Source organism: Malaya genurostris, chromosome 3 (genome assembly GCF_030247185.1).
Source record: "Malaya genurostris strain Urasoe2022 chromosome 3, Malgen_1.1, whole genome shotgun sequence".
NCBI classification, from domain to species: domain Eukaryota; kingdom Metazoa; phylum Arthropoda; class Insecta; order Diptera; family Culicidae; genus Malaya; species Malaya genurostris.
Window position 1 is genome coordinate 67852877 of NC_080572.1, and position 16911 is coordinate 67869787.

General features: G+C 36.6%; 2 protein-coding genes and 1 non-coding gene across 9 annotated transcripts in view; 1 reads left to right on the forward strand and 2 right to left on the reverse strand.

Annotated features, from left to right (window-relative positions):
* Positions 1-7375, forward strand: part of LOC131434775 (beta-glucuronidase) — a 104698-nt gene extending 97323 nt beyond the window's left edge. For all 7 annotated transcript variants that reach the window (XM_058601898.1, XM_058601902.1, XM_058601901.1 and 4 more), the window contains exons 2-9: positions 4501-4609; positions 4678-4972; positions 5040-5723; positions 5785-5957; positions 6017-6245; positions 6560-6736; positions 6825-6963; positions 7027-7375. In XM_058601898.1, coding sequence (XP_058457881.1) covers positions 4501-4609; positions 4678-4972; positions 5040-5723; positions 5785-5957; positions 6017-6245; positions 6560-6736; positions 6825-6963; positions 7027-7223 — 2003 coding nt within the window. In that variant the 3' untranslated portion in view covers positions 7224-7375. The remainder of the gene's footprint in view (positions 1-4500; positions 4610-4677; positions 4973-5039; positions 5724-5784; positions 5958-6016; positions 6246-6559; positions 6737-6824; positions 6964-7026) is intronic.
* On the reverse strand, positions 6361-6442 carry Trnas-cga (transfer RNA serine (anticodon CGA)). Its single transcript has one exon. It is a non-coding gene; the product is annotated as a tRNA-Ser (tRNA).
* LOC131434776 (zinc finger HIT domain-containing protein 3) lies at positions 7314-9514 on the reverse strand. The gene is made up of 3 exons (XM_058601903.1): positions 9396-9514; positions 7622-7773; positions 7314-7569 (listed from the first exon to the last, which is right to left on the reverse strand). Exons 1-3 carry the CDS (start codon positions 9461-9463, stop codon positions 7394-7396), a joined length of 396 nt encoding a protein of 131 aa, XP_058457886.1. The 5' UTR covers positions 9464-9514; the 3' UTR covers positions 7314-7393.
* Positions 9515-16911: the final 7397 nt, after the last annotated feature.

The window sequence follows — 16911 nt, forward strand, 5'->3', positions numbered from 1 at the left end:
TCGCCCGGTGCAGAGTTTGGATAACACTCATCAAGCCATTTTTTTGGTATCGGCGGCACTTTTTTTCATCAAAAAGTAGTGTTTCATCAACACACGAAATTCCTTTTTTTCCATTTTTTTCACAATAACAAAAGTAGCTTCACTCAAAATGCAATATCTCACAAACTAATAATCAGACAGCTGTCAAATTTACACACGTATCTTTTGAAGGTTGGTACTAACTGAAAATGGTATGGATTCAATTCTAGTGGCGCCCTCTCATAGAAACGATACGAACTTTTCAGCCGATCTGTTAGAAAGGTTATGCAATCACTTGAAAAACCGACTAGTAAAAATTGGCCCGGAGGGCCAAGTGTCAAATACCATTCGACTCAGTTCATCGAGCTGAGTGTGTGTGTGCATCTCAAACAAACTCACTAGGTTTTCTCGGAGATGGCTGAACCGATTTTGAGAAACTTAGATTCAAATGAAAGGTCTCGTGGTCCCATGCGAAATTCCTGAATTTTATCCGGATCCGACTTCCGATTCCGGAGTTATATGGTAAAGGGTGTTCAATATTGTACACCGTCACTTAAACCGGCGAAACAAAAAACGTAAAAAAATCTAAACTTTTATCAAAACTACACGAATCGATAGTCATTAGTAGTAGGCAACTAAACAAACCGATTCAGGCTATCCTGGTTCCCGGTATCCGGTTCCGAAAGTACCGGAAATAGTGGTCATATATACCAAAATTGATCTCACTCACTTTTCTCAGCGATGGTTTGACCGATTTCCACAAACTTATATTCAAATGAAAGGTCTTTCGGTCCCATACGGAATTTCTGAATTTCATCTGGATCCGACTTCCGGTTCCGGAGTTATAGGGTAAAGTGTGCTCAATATTGTACACCGTCACTTAAACCGGCGAAACAAAAGACGTAAAAAATTTACTAAACTGGTCTCAAAACCGTTATTCCCAATCTTAGGCTCAAATGAAAGGTCTTGTGGTCCTACCAAAAATTACTGTATATTTTCGGATACAACAAACATATAAGTCGTCATTTAGAGTGCGATGGCAAAATTGTATAAAATCTTCAAAATTTGAAACTAGTAGAGTTTGACGCCATGTTAGTTGGTGGCCATACGAACCGACTTCGATTATACCGGTACTTGGGTTCCGGTGCCGGAAGTGCATATAATAGTGAACCCATTTCGTTTTCTTAAGGATGACCTACGCGAGCAAAGCTCTGTTTCATTCTGTATGTTATACTAGTTAATGCACAAAAAATCTCTTGGTTTCTTTCAAAAATCGATGAGAACAATTTTGAATAGAATACCACAATATTATACATGAGAACTGGACGACAATCGATACGTTTTGAAGATCATAGAAACATTTTGCATACCTTAGATATGACTATACGGGGGGTGGATGTAGCAAGTACATACCTTTTAAAAAGGGGGGGGGGGGGTATTGTGTTTAAAAAGGCATAATTCCGAAACTACTGCACGGATTGCCACCAAACTTGGTACAGATTTAATATGATCAGTATCTAACGGGGAAACAGGTTGGAAAACTGTAGTTTGGAAGCCGCAATTTCCCCGGTTAGGAGTTAGCTTACGGGTTCGAGTCCCGTCTCTGCGGTAACATTTTCGCGGATTTCATTACATCATTGTGTTCATATGTCAGTTTTCCAATCTGTTTCCCCGTTAGATACTGATCATATTAAAACTAGCTCAAGACGGCTCTCTACGTCTTAACAAAGACTAAAACAAATCGTTGGTACAGATACTTCTTGCTATTCTCAGATGATCATAAGGGTATTTTAATAGGGGTGGGAGCGTAGTAAGTGTCCTAAACAGAAGAGGGGGTCATGAAAAAATTTATCTAACATAACAAGAATCGATACTTTTTTAAAACCATAGGAACATTTTGCATATATTAGATATGATTATATGGGGGGTGGATGCAGCAAGTGCCGTTAAAAAGGGGGGTGTAATGTTTGTAATGGTATAACTCCGGAACTACTGAACGGATTGCTATCAAACTTGGCACATGTACTTCTTGTTCTTTAGAGATGGTTATGATGTATTATTTTTATGGGGGGAGGAAGCGTAGCAAGTGTCATCAACAAGGGGGCTCATGAAAAAAATTATTCGATTTGACGAGAGTCGACACTTTTTGAAGACCATAGATACTTTTTGCGCGACTTAGATATGATTAAAAGGAGGCTTGATGCAGTATGGGCCATCTAAAAAGGCATAACTACGGAGCTACTCAAAGGGTTGCTATCAAACAGATACGTTTTGCTCTTCAGAGATGATCATTAGGACATTTTCAGGGGAGAGAGTGTGTAGCAAGCGTCCTTAAAATGGGGGGACAATGTCGAAATTTATCTAATTTAAAGAGAATCGAAGACCATACATACATTTTGAAAAACTCAAATATTGTGTTGAGGGCATTTGTGGTTCATAGGTTGGATATTTAAAGTGGGGGTGTGATTAGTGTTCGCGAACAATCGACATTTTTCGACAGGCACAAATAATTATAACAACTAAAAGATGATATATGTATAACTATATGTAAACGTGTAAAAGGATAACAAGTGTCGCTAATAAAGAAGCTGTAAGTCAAATTGTGTCTATATATCAGCAAAATTCCATAACAACTTAGTAAATTATCACCAAACTTCCCACTTTTGAAACAGGTACTTTTCACAATTCAGAGGGATTTTTCGATTTTGCTCGACGAGCTTCGATATTCATTGCAGAGGTGTAGAATTCGTAGCAATTGCCTCTAAAAAGGGATGTTTATTGTAACATTTTCCTATATGTCGACAAACAAGAGAGGGGAATGAATTCAGACTAAGAGAAAGGGGTCTTGAAAACCAATTTTCATATCCCATTTCTTATAAAATAAGGGAGGGGGAAAAATTTCAGGGTTGTGCGAGATAGTATTTGAAAAGATCTGGTTCTATTTGCCGGGAAATTCAAAGAACTTAGGGACAATCATCTTTATCTGCCTATGAACGCGAGTGTATGCAAGTTTCAGCATAACTACGAATCAACCAAACGAATCGTCACCAAGTTTGGCACAAAATACAGAGGTGGGAATCGATACTTTTTGAAGAGCACATATACTTTGTACACTACTTATAGATCGTCATAAGGGTTATCTTGGAAGAGAGCACACAGAAAGAAAAGATGGAACTTACACGACATGTAAACCGACACGGAACGACCGAAATCAGCATTTTCGCGAAAAATTTAGTTGATTTGCTGATTTTAGTTAGTTATTTTTTGAGACAACTAAAAAAATCTTACTTTTGCTAATGTAGATTTTTTATTCTCATTCCATTAATAATAATAAAATATTTGTTGAAATGACTATTTTTTAGTTGAATTTACAAATTAAACGTGCTGTCATTTGTTAGCTAAGGCACATTTCATTTCCATTCAACTAATTTTTTAGTTGAATTAAAGAAATATTGTTTTCAACCAACATGAATGGTTGAATTGGCTTCTGCAATCTGCAGCTATATGGCGCCCTGTCACCGAAACGGTAACACCGTAATGACTACTAGCCACTAGATGGCACACTACTGCCGAAAAAATTTCAGACGCGGTTGGCTTTTCTATATTGGCAGGTATAAATACGATGTTGTATTTAAGAAAAAGACATAAACGAAACATAAACATCTTTTTGAATTTTTTTCTTCTAAATCACTGTTTTCTTCATTCTCACTGAAAACTTTTAGCACTCGGAAAACAAAAACCGAATACAAGTAGTACACCGGACGGCGCAGCTCGGAAGGTTTGAAGATACAAAAAAACTTCCGCTTCCGATACAAAAAACTGTTCCGCGTAAAAATATTATTACGCACAATCGCTTCAAGTGCGCACAAATTCTGAATAAATACGATTTCCACTAACAGTTTACGACATTTTTACGGTTTAGAAATTTAAATAAAGATATATCGAACACATGCGAAAAACATCAAAACAATTTTCAAGCAAAAAGACTGTCCTTTTTAGCTATTTAATGAATTGTTTTGCTTTGACACTTCTCATGAGTTTTTGGCTAATAAACTTGTTAATAATACCCATTTCAGTTTTGTTTTCTTTGTGCTGTCCTTCAGTAATGATGGTGATAGATAAATAGAAATAAATTTTCTGATTTTAATAATAAAATTAGTTGTCAATGAGAATTTCGTGTTGGATTGAAATATTGCTGGTTTGTGTCCAGGATATTCACCAACTAAACACATTCTCTAAAAATAAGAGTTTTTTCAGCAAAGTAAATTCTCAATTTTAACTATTTTATAGTTATTTTGGCAATTTTGTTGTTAAAATCAACTAATTCAAAAACAGTAATACGAATTAGGCGCAGAGCTAATTTCGGTCGTTCCGTGGATAGTACTATGAAATAGACTTCAGTTGAACCAAAAATCTGATTTTAAACCATGATTGATGTAAAATTACAATTGTTCAATAAAGTTTAAACTCGTTTCGTTCCAGCTCTAACGTTCCTGATTATGGGCACCATCGGTTACATGGTCAACACAGTATTCGGTGCAATGTTCACAAGTGGAAACGAGTCTTCAACGGTGGGATTACTCTATCCGATGTAAGTGGCATGAGCTGAAAATTTTTTTTTATCGATATAAAATCGTTCATTATCGCTTTTGATTCCAGTGAATCCGAGACGCGGGAAGTTAAAAAACTAGACGGTATGTGGAACTTTGTCCGCACGGATACCACCGATCCCGGCAAGGGATTACGGGAAAAATGGTACAGTGATGATCTGAGCAAGTTCCGATCGACGATCGCAATGCCGGTGCCGAGCAGCTACAACGATATAACGGAGGACGCTGGCTTGCGGGATCACGTTGGGACGGTTTGGTACGACCGGAGATTTTTCGTGCCGAAATCTTGGACCAGCCAGCGGGTATTTGTGCGGTTTGGATCCGTACACTATGATGCCATTGTGGTGATTATTAACTTAACCGTTGAATTGAATGAGAATTTCTATGTAACAACTTATGATTTGATTTCAGTGGATCAATGGTCAGCAGGTCATCAAACATGAGTTCGGTCATTTACCGTTCGAGGCGGATATCAGTGGGGTGCTGAACTACGGAGCAGAAAATCGTGTCACGGTTTTGTGTGACAATGTGCTCCTCCAGACCACCGTTCCACAAGGGAAAATTCTTTCGCAACCCGTAGACGGTGGCTCTGAAGTGGTTCAGACATACACGTTCGACTTTTTCAACTATGCTGGCATTCACCGGACCGTTGCTTTGTACACGGTGCCCCGGGTGTTCATCCGTGAAGTTGTGGTTAACACCGATCTGGTGGGCGACGAGGGTCAGATCTACTACTCGGTGGACAGTAGTGTGAATGCGACCAACGACCTTCAAGCGACGGTCAAAGTGATTGATAAGGACGGTACGGTGGTGGGGGTTGACATCGCCACGGGGACGGCACTGAAGGGGGTGGTCATTGTGAAAAATGTCAAACCTTGGTGGCCGTATTTGATGCACGAGGATCCGGGCTACATGTACACGATGGAGGTGACACTGGAGGGTAAATCTAATGAAGCCTCCGAGCCGGTCGGCGATATTCACGATATTTATCGACTGAAAGTTGGGGTGCGGGTACTGGAATGGAACAGTACTTCGTTGCTGATTAATGGGCAGCCTATTTATTTCCGTGGGTTCGGAAGGCATGAAGATTCTGATGTGAGTTAGCGGAATCGTTAGACATGACAGTCACTGATGATACTTTGTTTATCGTTGGTAGATTCGAGGCAAAGGCCTGGATTATGCATTATTGACGAAAGATTTTAATCTTTTGAAATGGGTTGGAGCAAACGCGTATAGAACATCGCACTACCCGTACTCGGAGGAGAGCATGCAGTTTGCGGATGAACACGGGATCATGATAATCGATGAGTGCCCAAGCGTGGACACTGAGTAGGTTTTTTTTTCAAATAATTTATGTTATAAACATTTCTCAGTAAATAATGTTTCAGGAGCTACTCGCAAATTCTGTTGGAAAAGCACAAATTCAGTGTGGAACAGCTGGTACATCGGGATCGCAATCATCCGAGTGTAATTATGTGGTCCATAGCCAACGAACCTCGTACCAATCAGATGGCTGCTGATGCATACTTTGAGGCAGTTGCCAAATACACCCGTGAGTTGGATCCTTCCCGGCCCGTAACTGCTTCCATTGCTGTTGGCGTTGACGATGATAGAGCGGTAAGATTGATCGATCTCACTTTATCAGAGGTTCAGTTGGACCCTAGAATTGAAGTCTCCGTAATAAATTCACTACGCGAAAATCAGTCACTTCTAGTTGCGAAAAAAAAAAGTTCGCAGCCGGTAGGATTCGAACCTACGCTCCCAGAGGGAATCTGATTTCGAGTCAGACGCCTTAACCACTCGGCCACGACTGCTGGTGGGTGTGTGGGGTTTTATGGCCTACTTTATACTTGATACCATCGTCTAGAAAAAGAATGAATGAATGAGTTGCTATAATCGTGAATGACATTTCACCTTTTGTTCTCCCGTAGGCCAAACATTTGGATATCGTTAGCTTCAACCGTTACAACGGATGGTATCAAAATGCCGGAAAGTTAAACATGATCACGAATCGGGTGATGGACGAAGCTCACGCGTGGCACACCAAACATAACAAACCGGTGCTTATGTCCGAGTATGGTGCGGACACAATGGAAGGCCTACATCTGGTTAATATGCTCATTTCTCTCTTCTCATCAGCATGCTTTTCAAACCAGATCCCACAGATCGACTAACCCGATCGCATTTACCTTCCAGCTTCCGGCTTACATCTGGTCCGAAGACTACCAGTCGCAGGTATTTAGTCGGCACTTCCGTGCCTTCGATCGACTCCGGCAGGAGAAATTCTTCATCGGAGAGTTCGTGTGGAACTTTGCTGATTTCAAAACGGCTCAAAGTAAGGACCGACCGCAGCGTCATTCTTCGGACGCGGATAATCCTATTCTTCTTCGCCTTACAGCGTACACCCGGGTGGGAGGCAACAAAAAGGGTATTTTCACGCGTAATCGGCAACCGAAAGCGGCGGCCTATTTGCTGCGACAGCGGTATCACGCATTAGCCAAAGAGCAACAGCAGAGCGTAAGATTACCGGACGATCTGTTCCTGTATACGGCAGGGGGCAGTGAGAGTGCGGTATGCGAGAAGTGTGAGCTATAGATTGAAGTGACCAAATCGAGGATTTCAGTTCTTTTACAGCCTACAAATGATCAGGGATGCAATTTATGTCTAAAAATCTAAACTGAAATCTTTACAATTAAAGAGTTTTTTTGTAAATAATTTTATTGTTATAAATAAAATGATAAATCCGAGGCTAACAGTTTGGTTATTTACATCACATCGGGAGGCTCAACCACTTTCAGGCATTCGTCGGCGAACTCCACAAACAGTGGTTCCATCATCGCAATTTGAATGGCTTTTCGAGCACTTGGAGCGCTATCGATCTCTTCCAGCAGTTTTCGCAAGTGTGGATTGTACAGCAGATTTTTCAGAGCCTCGGAGTTTCCTATTGAATAAAAAATCAGTTCGGGGTCAATACTTTTATTGGATTTTTATACTTAGTTCCTCCAATTTTTCGGTTTCCACGGTGTCAATTGTTGTGTACAGAAGAATCCTCTGGGGCCGTCGGTCCTCTCGGATCTCAAGCTCGCGTGTAGAACTGTTACCACAAGGTACTTCCTGGTGTTTCTTGTAGCATGCTACCGAACAACTGCGAAAAAGAAAGACCGGCTTTGATATTAATATCTCGAAAAATTATAGTTTGGATATTCCAATTTACAGATAAACTGTTTAAATATTAGATGTTGATTTTGTCACTCTACAATATGGAAATCACCTTTAATAATAATAATAATTTGTATAAGAATTTCATGGTTCGGGCCAATTATATCAGTTGTTTGCCATTCCTCATCTATTTTGAATCAAAAAATTCGATTTGTATCGTCCGATGCCAGAGGGAATTCACCTCTATTGTTCGATTTGCTCCCCGATCCCAGCCCACTTCGCGAAAGAGCATCCCAACAAAGGGAGATACTAAACGATAGTAAGCTGTTAGATGCGCTGAGCGAATTTGTATACAAAAATCCATATTGCTGCGCCGAAACGGATAATAATTACAGAAAAAACTAAATTATTATCATCTTACCAAAGAATTCTAAAACAACCAGCACCTTTATGGCACTAACTATCGCTCTTTACGAAACTGTTCCCTAGGGTGAATTTAATGAAAAATGGTAAATATACAACGAGGCAAAAATGTAGCAAGCTGTGAAACAAAAATATTTGCTCCGCTTCTATAAAATTTGGAAAAAAAGAGATCTACCCTGGTTTCTGGCTGACTTTTCAGTAATTTGGATTATTGTACCAAAAGTTATCTCACTAGCTAAGCCACCACGAGCAACGAATTGTGATACAATCGGATACGATATCTCGCTTCAGCTGTAATTTCCAATATCACGGATAAATAAGTTCAACAAATGTTCAAAACTATACTGTTAAAACGAAGCGAAATTTTAAAGTGAATGAACCAATGTTCAGAATACCATAGATTAATGCATCGTACATAGCGGATCTCACTTTAACTAATGGTTTTAGAATATGAATGTTGGAGTTACCCTAACTATCCATTCGCGACTTATTGTTATCTAAACTTGAATTTTAGTAAAAACAAGAACAATAACTCTATTTGAAAATGGTTTAATTTGTTATTTTAGTTTAAATACAATATTGAGTTTTATTTAGTTTATGTTTAAAATAATACTCATGAATCCATGTTACGATTTGAATTCATTGAAATATCCTAGTTCGTAACAAGCAATTTTTGAGTTTGATAGACAATTAATCGTTTTGTTGATTCAGAAAAACTTCACTGCCGTTTCCCATAGCAGAATTTCCTTGTTTATTGCACATGCAAAATTCTTCAGTTTTTTTTTCTTTGCTGTGTCACTAACATAACAGGCTAAGGCCAGTGATGGCCCATCTTGCCCGTGTATTGTTAGATTATTGTTTGATATTGTTTCAATTTCGATTGTGATTTTATTCACATGTGTTCACTTTTATTCTTATAGGTTATATTTCGATTGTGGTTTTAATTTCGATTATTTCATTTATTTTCGATTGTAATGTATTTTACAGTGACTCCCTATGATAGTTTCGCGGCGTCGCAATACTGTTTCACTCCTGAACGCGAAAAATCGCGAAAATAAACAAAATTTCATCGCACTAGTGCGAAGCAACATCCTCACACGATGAGAGCTCTACCGGAAGTGAATTCTCCAGTTTGAGCAAGGATACCTTCGGAAAACAACAATGTCAACAAAACCAATCACTTACTAAGGCACTTCGCATGTTTTGCACTTATATTTTTTGTCATTTTCGTCACAAACCGCGCACTTCATCATCACGCTTGAAAACTGTTTCTTTCAAACAACAGGTAAACAAATGTATTCATTGCAGCTGTCATTCAACTATAAAACAGATTTATGGAATCGAACAGTGTATCGTATTCTTCTTTACCGACATAATGAAATATAGCATGATCAAGAAAATTATGGTAAGGTCACAGTTGAATTGGAAGAATTGCGTTTGTTTTCCAAAAAAAAAATGGGTGCACAAAAATTATTACTACAGATCATTAAACTTTGCAATATATAGAAAATTTTATAAAGGAAACGGAGAGGTTAGAGCAAATAAACAGCAACCAAGTAAGCAAGATTAATTTCTCTTCCGAATGTTTTGACATGATCATAAACATTTTCCTTACTATTCGAGCAATAACCAATATTCGAAAGTGGTAAAATATAGCATATTTCACATTGTAGTAAATTAGTTTAAAAAATTTAGTAACAGTAAAGAAATATAAACGATTATGAAGACGAACCACGGGGATAACTGGGAAAAGTGTTATATCATGAGATATTTATGGCAAATTTTCAAATATTTATTCCAGTTGCCAAAATATTGGAAGGGCATGGCCAACACAAAAAATCTTTTGAAGGGGAAAAAAGTGCTTTGACCACGCCTGATCATGACAAGATACACATTTGATTGCGAAAGTGGCCAACAGTGAAAAGAATGTCCCTTATGAACTTTTAGCTGAATATGGTGCAGAAAAATGGTAAAATTTACAAATTTAATACCGAACATTCGCGATTATTGATTATCTATAGATTAAACGAATTGAATAATGCTTTTTTACGTGAAAATATCACTGCAATTTCATTAATGGAAGATGTTTGTACTCAAACGGAACATTCTTGAAGAAGGAAAAATCGGATCTAAAGAAAAAGTTATGAGAAAAAACCAAAACCATCCATCAGAGCGTGGTATTGTATGTATACTTTGATGGTCATAAACACATGCCACCTTCATTTCGACGTAAATATAAAGATCGAGTAACTATAATTCTAGACTGCTTAGAAATTCCAATTGAATCACAAAGATCTCAAAAAAAAAGACTGCAAATGCAAATGTGTGCAGGTTTTATAACACAAAACAGTCTGTTGTGGAAGGCATTTGGAGGAAAAACTTCTGATAAACATAATAACTATTATGTCTGGAGGGCCTGATTTCAATGAGGAAGAAGACTTTGCTCTTGCAGATCGAGGTTTTTTAATTTTAATTTTACAATAAAAAGGTGAATTATGAAAATTCCAGCATTAAATAAAGCTAATAAACAGTTAGAACCTTTAAATGCTCACGATTCAAAAAGTAAGGGTGTGTAATATCAGCGACATAAATGGATGTCGTGAATACGAATAAAACTGTCACGCTTTCTTTATACTTCCGAATATCAATTATTGGATCGATTGTGCGAATTGTGTAAGTTTTACCCTTTTTCACTAGTAAATTTTGAAACGATACACCTAAACTAAAGTACAGATTAGTTACATTGAACATTCTGACATACAATCAAATATTACGAAATAGCTAGTATAGTTTTTCATGATATCAACGATTTTGCATGCGATGCACTGCAAACTACTTGATTTGCACTACACTGATGGTTTTAATTTCCGATTTTCAAAGAAGCAATTTTTATAGTTCTTTTGATACCATTTTGAGCCACTAGTAGGGCTTATTTTGCATACCGTACCCCATTGTTGTCAATTTTGCATTATATTTTGCTCCAATGCAAACGACCAACAGCAGGATGACGCAATCGATCTTTTTTAAAGAGAAACTGGCTCTGCAACCTGTGCGTTTGAGGTTTTATACCACACAAAAGGTCTGCGTTTTCATTGCCGACTTTCTCCCGACGATCGAAGTCCAAATAAAAGCACGACCTGAGCGTTTCAAGCTTTATATTTGGTTTGTTCTTAAGAATGTTGGTGGGAGAACCTCACCTCGACATCCAGTTCCGTCTAGAGAACACTTGAAGAAATGAACGATTTTCAATCAAAACTTACCTTTTATGCTCGTCCAGTAGACGATCGGAACTGATATGTGCTTGACTACTTCAAACCCGTCGTCCGGGTGCGAAAAAGTCAAGCAAGTGTGATGAATTTTACCCATTAGTTCCAAAAGTTTTAGTAAACTTTGTTTTTCAGTTATTTATGGTTATGTGACGTTTTTGAAAATTTAATCACAAATTCCTGATGATTTATCCGATAGCTTGTAGAAAAAATTATGTTGTTTGCTTAAGTACATCAATCGATATTCGCGATAAAGTTCTGCCGATTCTTGTACAGGGTAAATTTTTAAAAGACGCCCCATAGTAAAGTAAGTCGTATTCACTCCATTTCTCAATATTTTCCCACGAAAAAAATACAAAATGTTGTTCGAATGATGATTTAATTTAGAGAAAACATTTTAATTTATTTTTTTATCGATAGCTCTTGAGCAGTCGAAACCTTTGAAGAATATATGAATTTTCATAGTTTTGCCATACATATGTAAATCTGTAAATCTGCAGATTTCGGTCATAGTGCTGCAGACATTTTTTGTTGTGCAGACTTTTGAAAATCCAGTTTTTCGCAGACTTTTGGTCAAACTTTACAGACTTTTGTAATTGTCGCGACTTTTTTTTCTCATCAAGTCAATTGCTGCCAGTAAGACATACTTGCTAACTGCAGATCTTTCTTCGGATATACAGACTTTTGCAACCCTGTCTAAAGATATTTGAAATTTTTATCTCACATCTCTGCACCCTAGTATAATGCAGTATAAAATAATATAACAGCAAATACCCGGGTTGGTGGTTCAATACATGCAGCGCCAGTAATATAATATAATACAATGTAATCTAATACAAAACAATATTATATAATATAATGTAACATACTATAATATAATATAATACAACACAGCATAATATAATATAATGGTTTTTATTACTGTTCTCACTTCCACTTCCACATTCACCTCACTTGATTTTCCCTATTACCAGTGTCACGCACAGTGTAGTAATCACTATAGTGAAAATCGTTTTGTCAACAAAGTTTTGGCGATGTGATGCTCGTAATAACCACAAGCTCATTAAAGTAATTATTTTTTTCTCTGAAGCGACTTCTGTAATAAGAACCTACATTCACTTCACTTGTTTTCCACCGTGTAATGATACCGGTAATAAGGGCCAACACAATATATTACAATATAATAAAACGTAATATAATATGATATATCATAATATAATACAATGAAATATAATATAATATAATATAATATAATATAATATAATATAATATAATAAAATATAATATAATATAATATAATATACTACTACTAGGCTGGAATATAATCTCATAATGGTTTTATTAGGATTTTGAGGAGTTTAAAGTTGTGACTATTGATTTATTGATGTATTGGATATTTATCGTTTATGATTACCACATGTGCATTCAAAATATGAATTATAATGTGTTCTAAATCCATTTCAACAATAAATTTCCTTGTTATTGAAAAAAAAAAACAATATCTCAATAGTGCTGATTTTATGTACAAATATGAATATATTGTTTTCCTTATTTGTATTTAAAAACTTCACCAAATTTATGATCATTTCTTGGTTTGACTGCTTTTTGAAAATAAGCTACAACGTTGATAAAGTGTATAAGTTTTATACTGCTGGTTAACATTTTCCATAGATTTTTGGTTGTTTATTATTTGATACTCGGAAGAAGGAAATATTGTTTCGTGAGTTCACCATCGCTCGTCAATGGCACTGGTAGCAGCAAACAGTGATGTGATTTTGCACAGTACAACGATAAATGACCGTAGTACGAAAGTCACCGTTGTATCATGATGCTCGCGTAATACCACCGCGATTCAGGGTGACAAACATGTGATTTAATAGTGTACAGTGATTCCGATATCACATGTCTGTCATAAGCATTACTCATAATACCCCTGACAGACATGTGATTTCCGTACAATGATTTCTGTACAACGCTGTACGCGTACAACGATGAGGTGACAGACATGTTTTGCGCACAGAATGAATATATAGTGAAACGAAACAACTCAAAGCTTAGCTTGATTTCCTAGCTCCGATGATCGATAATATAGAAACCAAAAATTTTCACGGTTTGGAGTGTATTCCCAGTAGCTGGTTTATGACTGATATAATCAATACCTCTCTGAATTAATAAACTAGTTTTGTGTGTGAGTGTTCATCGGATGACTGTTTCACTCCTATCAAATTTTGTAGTTTTAAGGTATATTTAAGACACATTTGTTCTGGCATACAGAATTTTTTCCTTCATTGTTTAAATGTTATTAGCATTAGGTAAAATTTGATGTCCATAATTTTGATGTTCTACCGTAACATTGACTGACAAAAAAAACGGAGGAAATATGGTAGACACTAGCACTATTTTTTATGCAAAGAATCTCATTTCTACCCAAAAAGGTGATGAATTGCGAAATTTTGTTTGTAAATCATGCCGACTTTGCAAAATCCGTATAAGCTTCAAGGTGTTCAGTCATAATTCCTTTTTTATCCCGCACATTCACGATAAAATTAAGAGCGCCTAAACTTTTAACATTGAGCCTCAAAATAGAAAATAAATCCAAGATATTCTTAGTATGTAACCATCAAAAACGGCATGGCACACACACAGGCCCGTACCCAGGATTTCGTTTCGGGAGGGGCCCAAAGATAAAAAAAATGTTACTGAAGATTGCTTATGTACCTAATTCTCGGTGTGCCTTTTACGAGTTCTTTTAACAGACACTTTGAACTTTTCCACTGGAACTGTTATTGTATTACATTTCTTTACGTTTACTGTCTTGTTATTTCTGCAACACATGTCTTAGACCTTCTAAATAATTATATATCTGTTTTTGATTTCGGGAGGGGCCCGGGCCCCTCGGGCCCCCCCTCTGGGTACGTGACTGCACACACACATATTCCAGAAAAATGCTATCAATACGAAATTTTCATAAATAGGATTATGTTTATCATAAACCAGATTTTAAAACCTTCTTGAAATTTAAATCATTCCGAAATAGATTTGATACTTCATTTTGCTTCATAAATCTTATGAAAAATAGTCTACTAAACTGGAATATAATCTCATAATGGTTTTATTGGGATTTTAAGGATTTTAACTTACCCACACTGAAAAACATGATTCACTTCATATATCATGCATCTTATTCAACACGTAAATAATATATTACTTGTAAGGTACAGGTTACGTGCTTTCATGTAATTTTCTACTGATTCTCACGTAATGATTACATGAGACGAATATCTATTTTGAACATAGGAAATTCACATAATATTCACATGAAAATGACACATTAATAGTAAACCCACAGACTAACAGACAGGACACTTAAATTAGATTCTTCAATCATTTTACCGGTCATTTCGAATATTCCTTTATTTGGGACATGTGTCATGATGGCGCCACGTTACCCTATCAAAAACATCCTGTCTGTTATCTAGACTGTGTTTATTTTTTCATTTACCAACAGAGTTGCCATTCATACAGAATTGCCTGTAATGTATTGATTTGTTTACGTCCATGCGAATTTCATGCAAGATACAGATTTAATACATATTGCCAAAACTATATACATAATAGTGCCTACTTCTCATCTTCCAACGGAATACGAAATCGAACCCGTTTTGTTACAATATTTACTTGCTTCTGGTCTGCCGCCACTTAATTTCGGGTGAAAACTACCAACACAATAAAAAATAGTCTTAATGAACAACGTTGAGTCAAATAAATGGTTATCTTCGCGAAAAAGTTAAATGTATTATCAACGTAATCCAATAATTTATTGTGTCGATTCATTCTCAAATATGTTGATAAAATCAGGCATCCCTGCAAGCAGCTGATCGGTGTTGACAAACGAGGGGAAACCAACTAGTAAAAAAACTTTCACATAACACAAGGGGTGTACCGATAGTAAATAGTTCGCGCAGTACAATATAGGTGGAACTAGTGCATCACGAAAAATTATTTTTAAAAGAATTTACTCATACTGTCATGTCTGTTAGTCTGTGGTAAACCTTTCAATCCAATATGAATAGAAAGAGCTATGCATTGGTAATTTATTTACTTAGACGGTCTCCCAACACAATTGAACATAATCTAAGGTCGATATTTCTGGTTGGCCTTACCATTCCTAATAACGTCTGAATTGGCATCCTTTTGATAATCATAAAATTTTTCTTAGCCTTGGTCGATTCGCTGAGCTCGATGTTTGATTAATGGTAATCCTCGTCCATACCATCTTCTGCTTTTTTTTCTATTTATTTATTTCCTAAAAGTGCTCTGAATTGTCCAGAAAATATCCTGTAGCAAACATTAGGAGTTTAAATTAGCTAATGTTCTTTCACTAAAAATGGAAACGTAAAATTACATATAGGTATATTTAAATGTCCTACTTTCGTTTAAAATCTTCCAACAAGAGAAGCAGAATATCCAATTCGGCAAGCAGAATGTCAGAATGAATTTTGATTTTGATTTTTTTCATACAGGAAATTCACTTAACTTCCCAGTATGTGTTTCATCACATGAAAATGGTTATATATAGGAATCACATAAGGAGGAAAAATAAGTCAAACAATGCATTCACGTGAATAAAACTATGAAACTCAAGTGATTTATTTTTTGAGTGTAAGCATAACTAAACTAAACCACAAATTATAGCACGAGTTTCACACATTTTGTCACAGATGTCACGGCGCACAGCGTTAGGTAGGCTAAAAATAGAGCATCGACCATTAATAGCATATGGTACGCTTGCCTATCATCAACTGAAATCTGAATGTTTCAAGTTTGTGGCTAAATAAGGCTAACTAAATAAATGTTTAAGGAACGCTAGCTAAATAAGATCCAATGGGATGGATTACAATCGAATGAGCAACAAATCAAGGGTATATTGAATGATTATATTATGATTCATTATCTATTAGCTGTGCTGAAAACTTCTGCGATTGATTGGATTACAGTTAGGCCGTTGTACCCTATTATTTTATCTTGCACTAACACAACGCTACCCACTTTGCAGGTGAAAAATAATTAGTCTGTTAACCGTCTGCAGAAGCTGATAAAAGTTCAATTCAACATGGGCGGTGTTTCTGAGATGCTGTCAGTCAGTGTTTATAGCTCCTTCGATTAACCGCTATCAAATGGACGATTTATGCGGAAACAATCTTAAAATAATAATGAATGTATTAGAATCTCATGGAACATGAAATAATCTCCAAAACTAAAGAACCCAATTTTCCCGAAGCTACAAAACCAAGTGACGCTGCTGCTGCTGCTGGAGTTGTTTGCTATACTTCTCAGTATAGTTTTCAATTATATTGTGAACCCTGTATGATGACCGATTACACTGGGAAGGGTGGCCAGAAATAAATATGGCCGCTGGCATCATGTCACGCACC

What these genes read in the sequence shown, in the direction of transcription:
- LOC131434776 (XM_058601903.1), bottom strand. Translation starts at nt 9,463, where the DNA reads ATGATGAAGTGCGCGGTTTGTGACGAAAATGACAAAAAATATAAGTGC. An exon ending in AAAACATGCGAAGTGCCTTA is followed by an intron (nt 7,774 to 9,395) that starts GTAAGTGATTGG and finishes TCTTTTTCGCAG; the next exon opens with TTGTTCGGTAGCATGCTACA. An exon ending in CGAAAAATTGGAGGAACTAA is followed by an intron (nt 7,570 to 7,621) that starts GTATAAAAATCC and finishes TTTATTCAATAG; the next exon opens with GAAACTCCGAGGCTCTGAAA.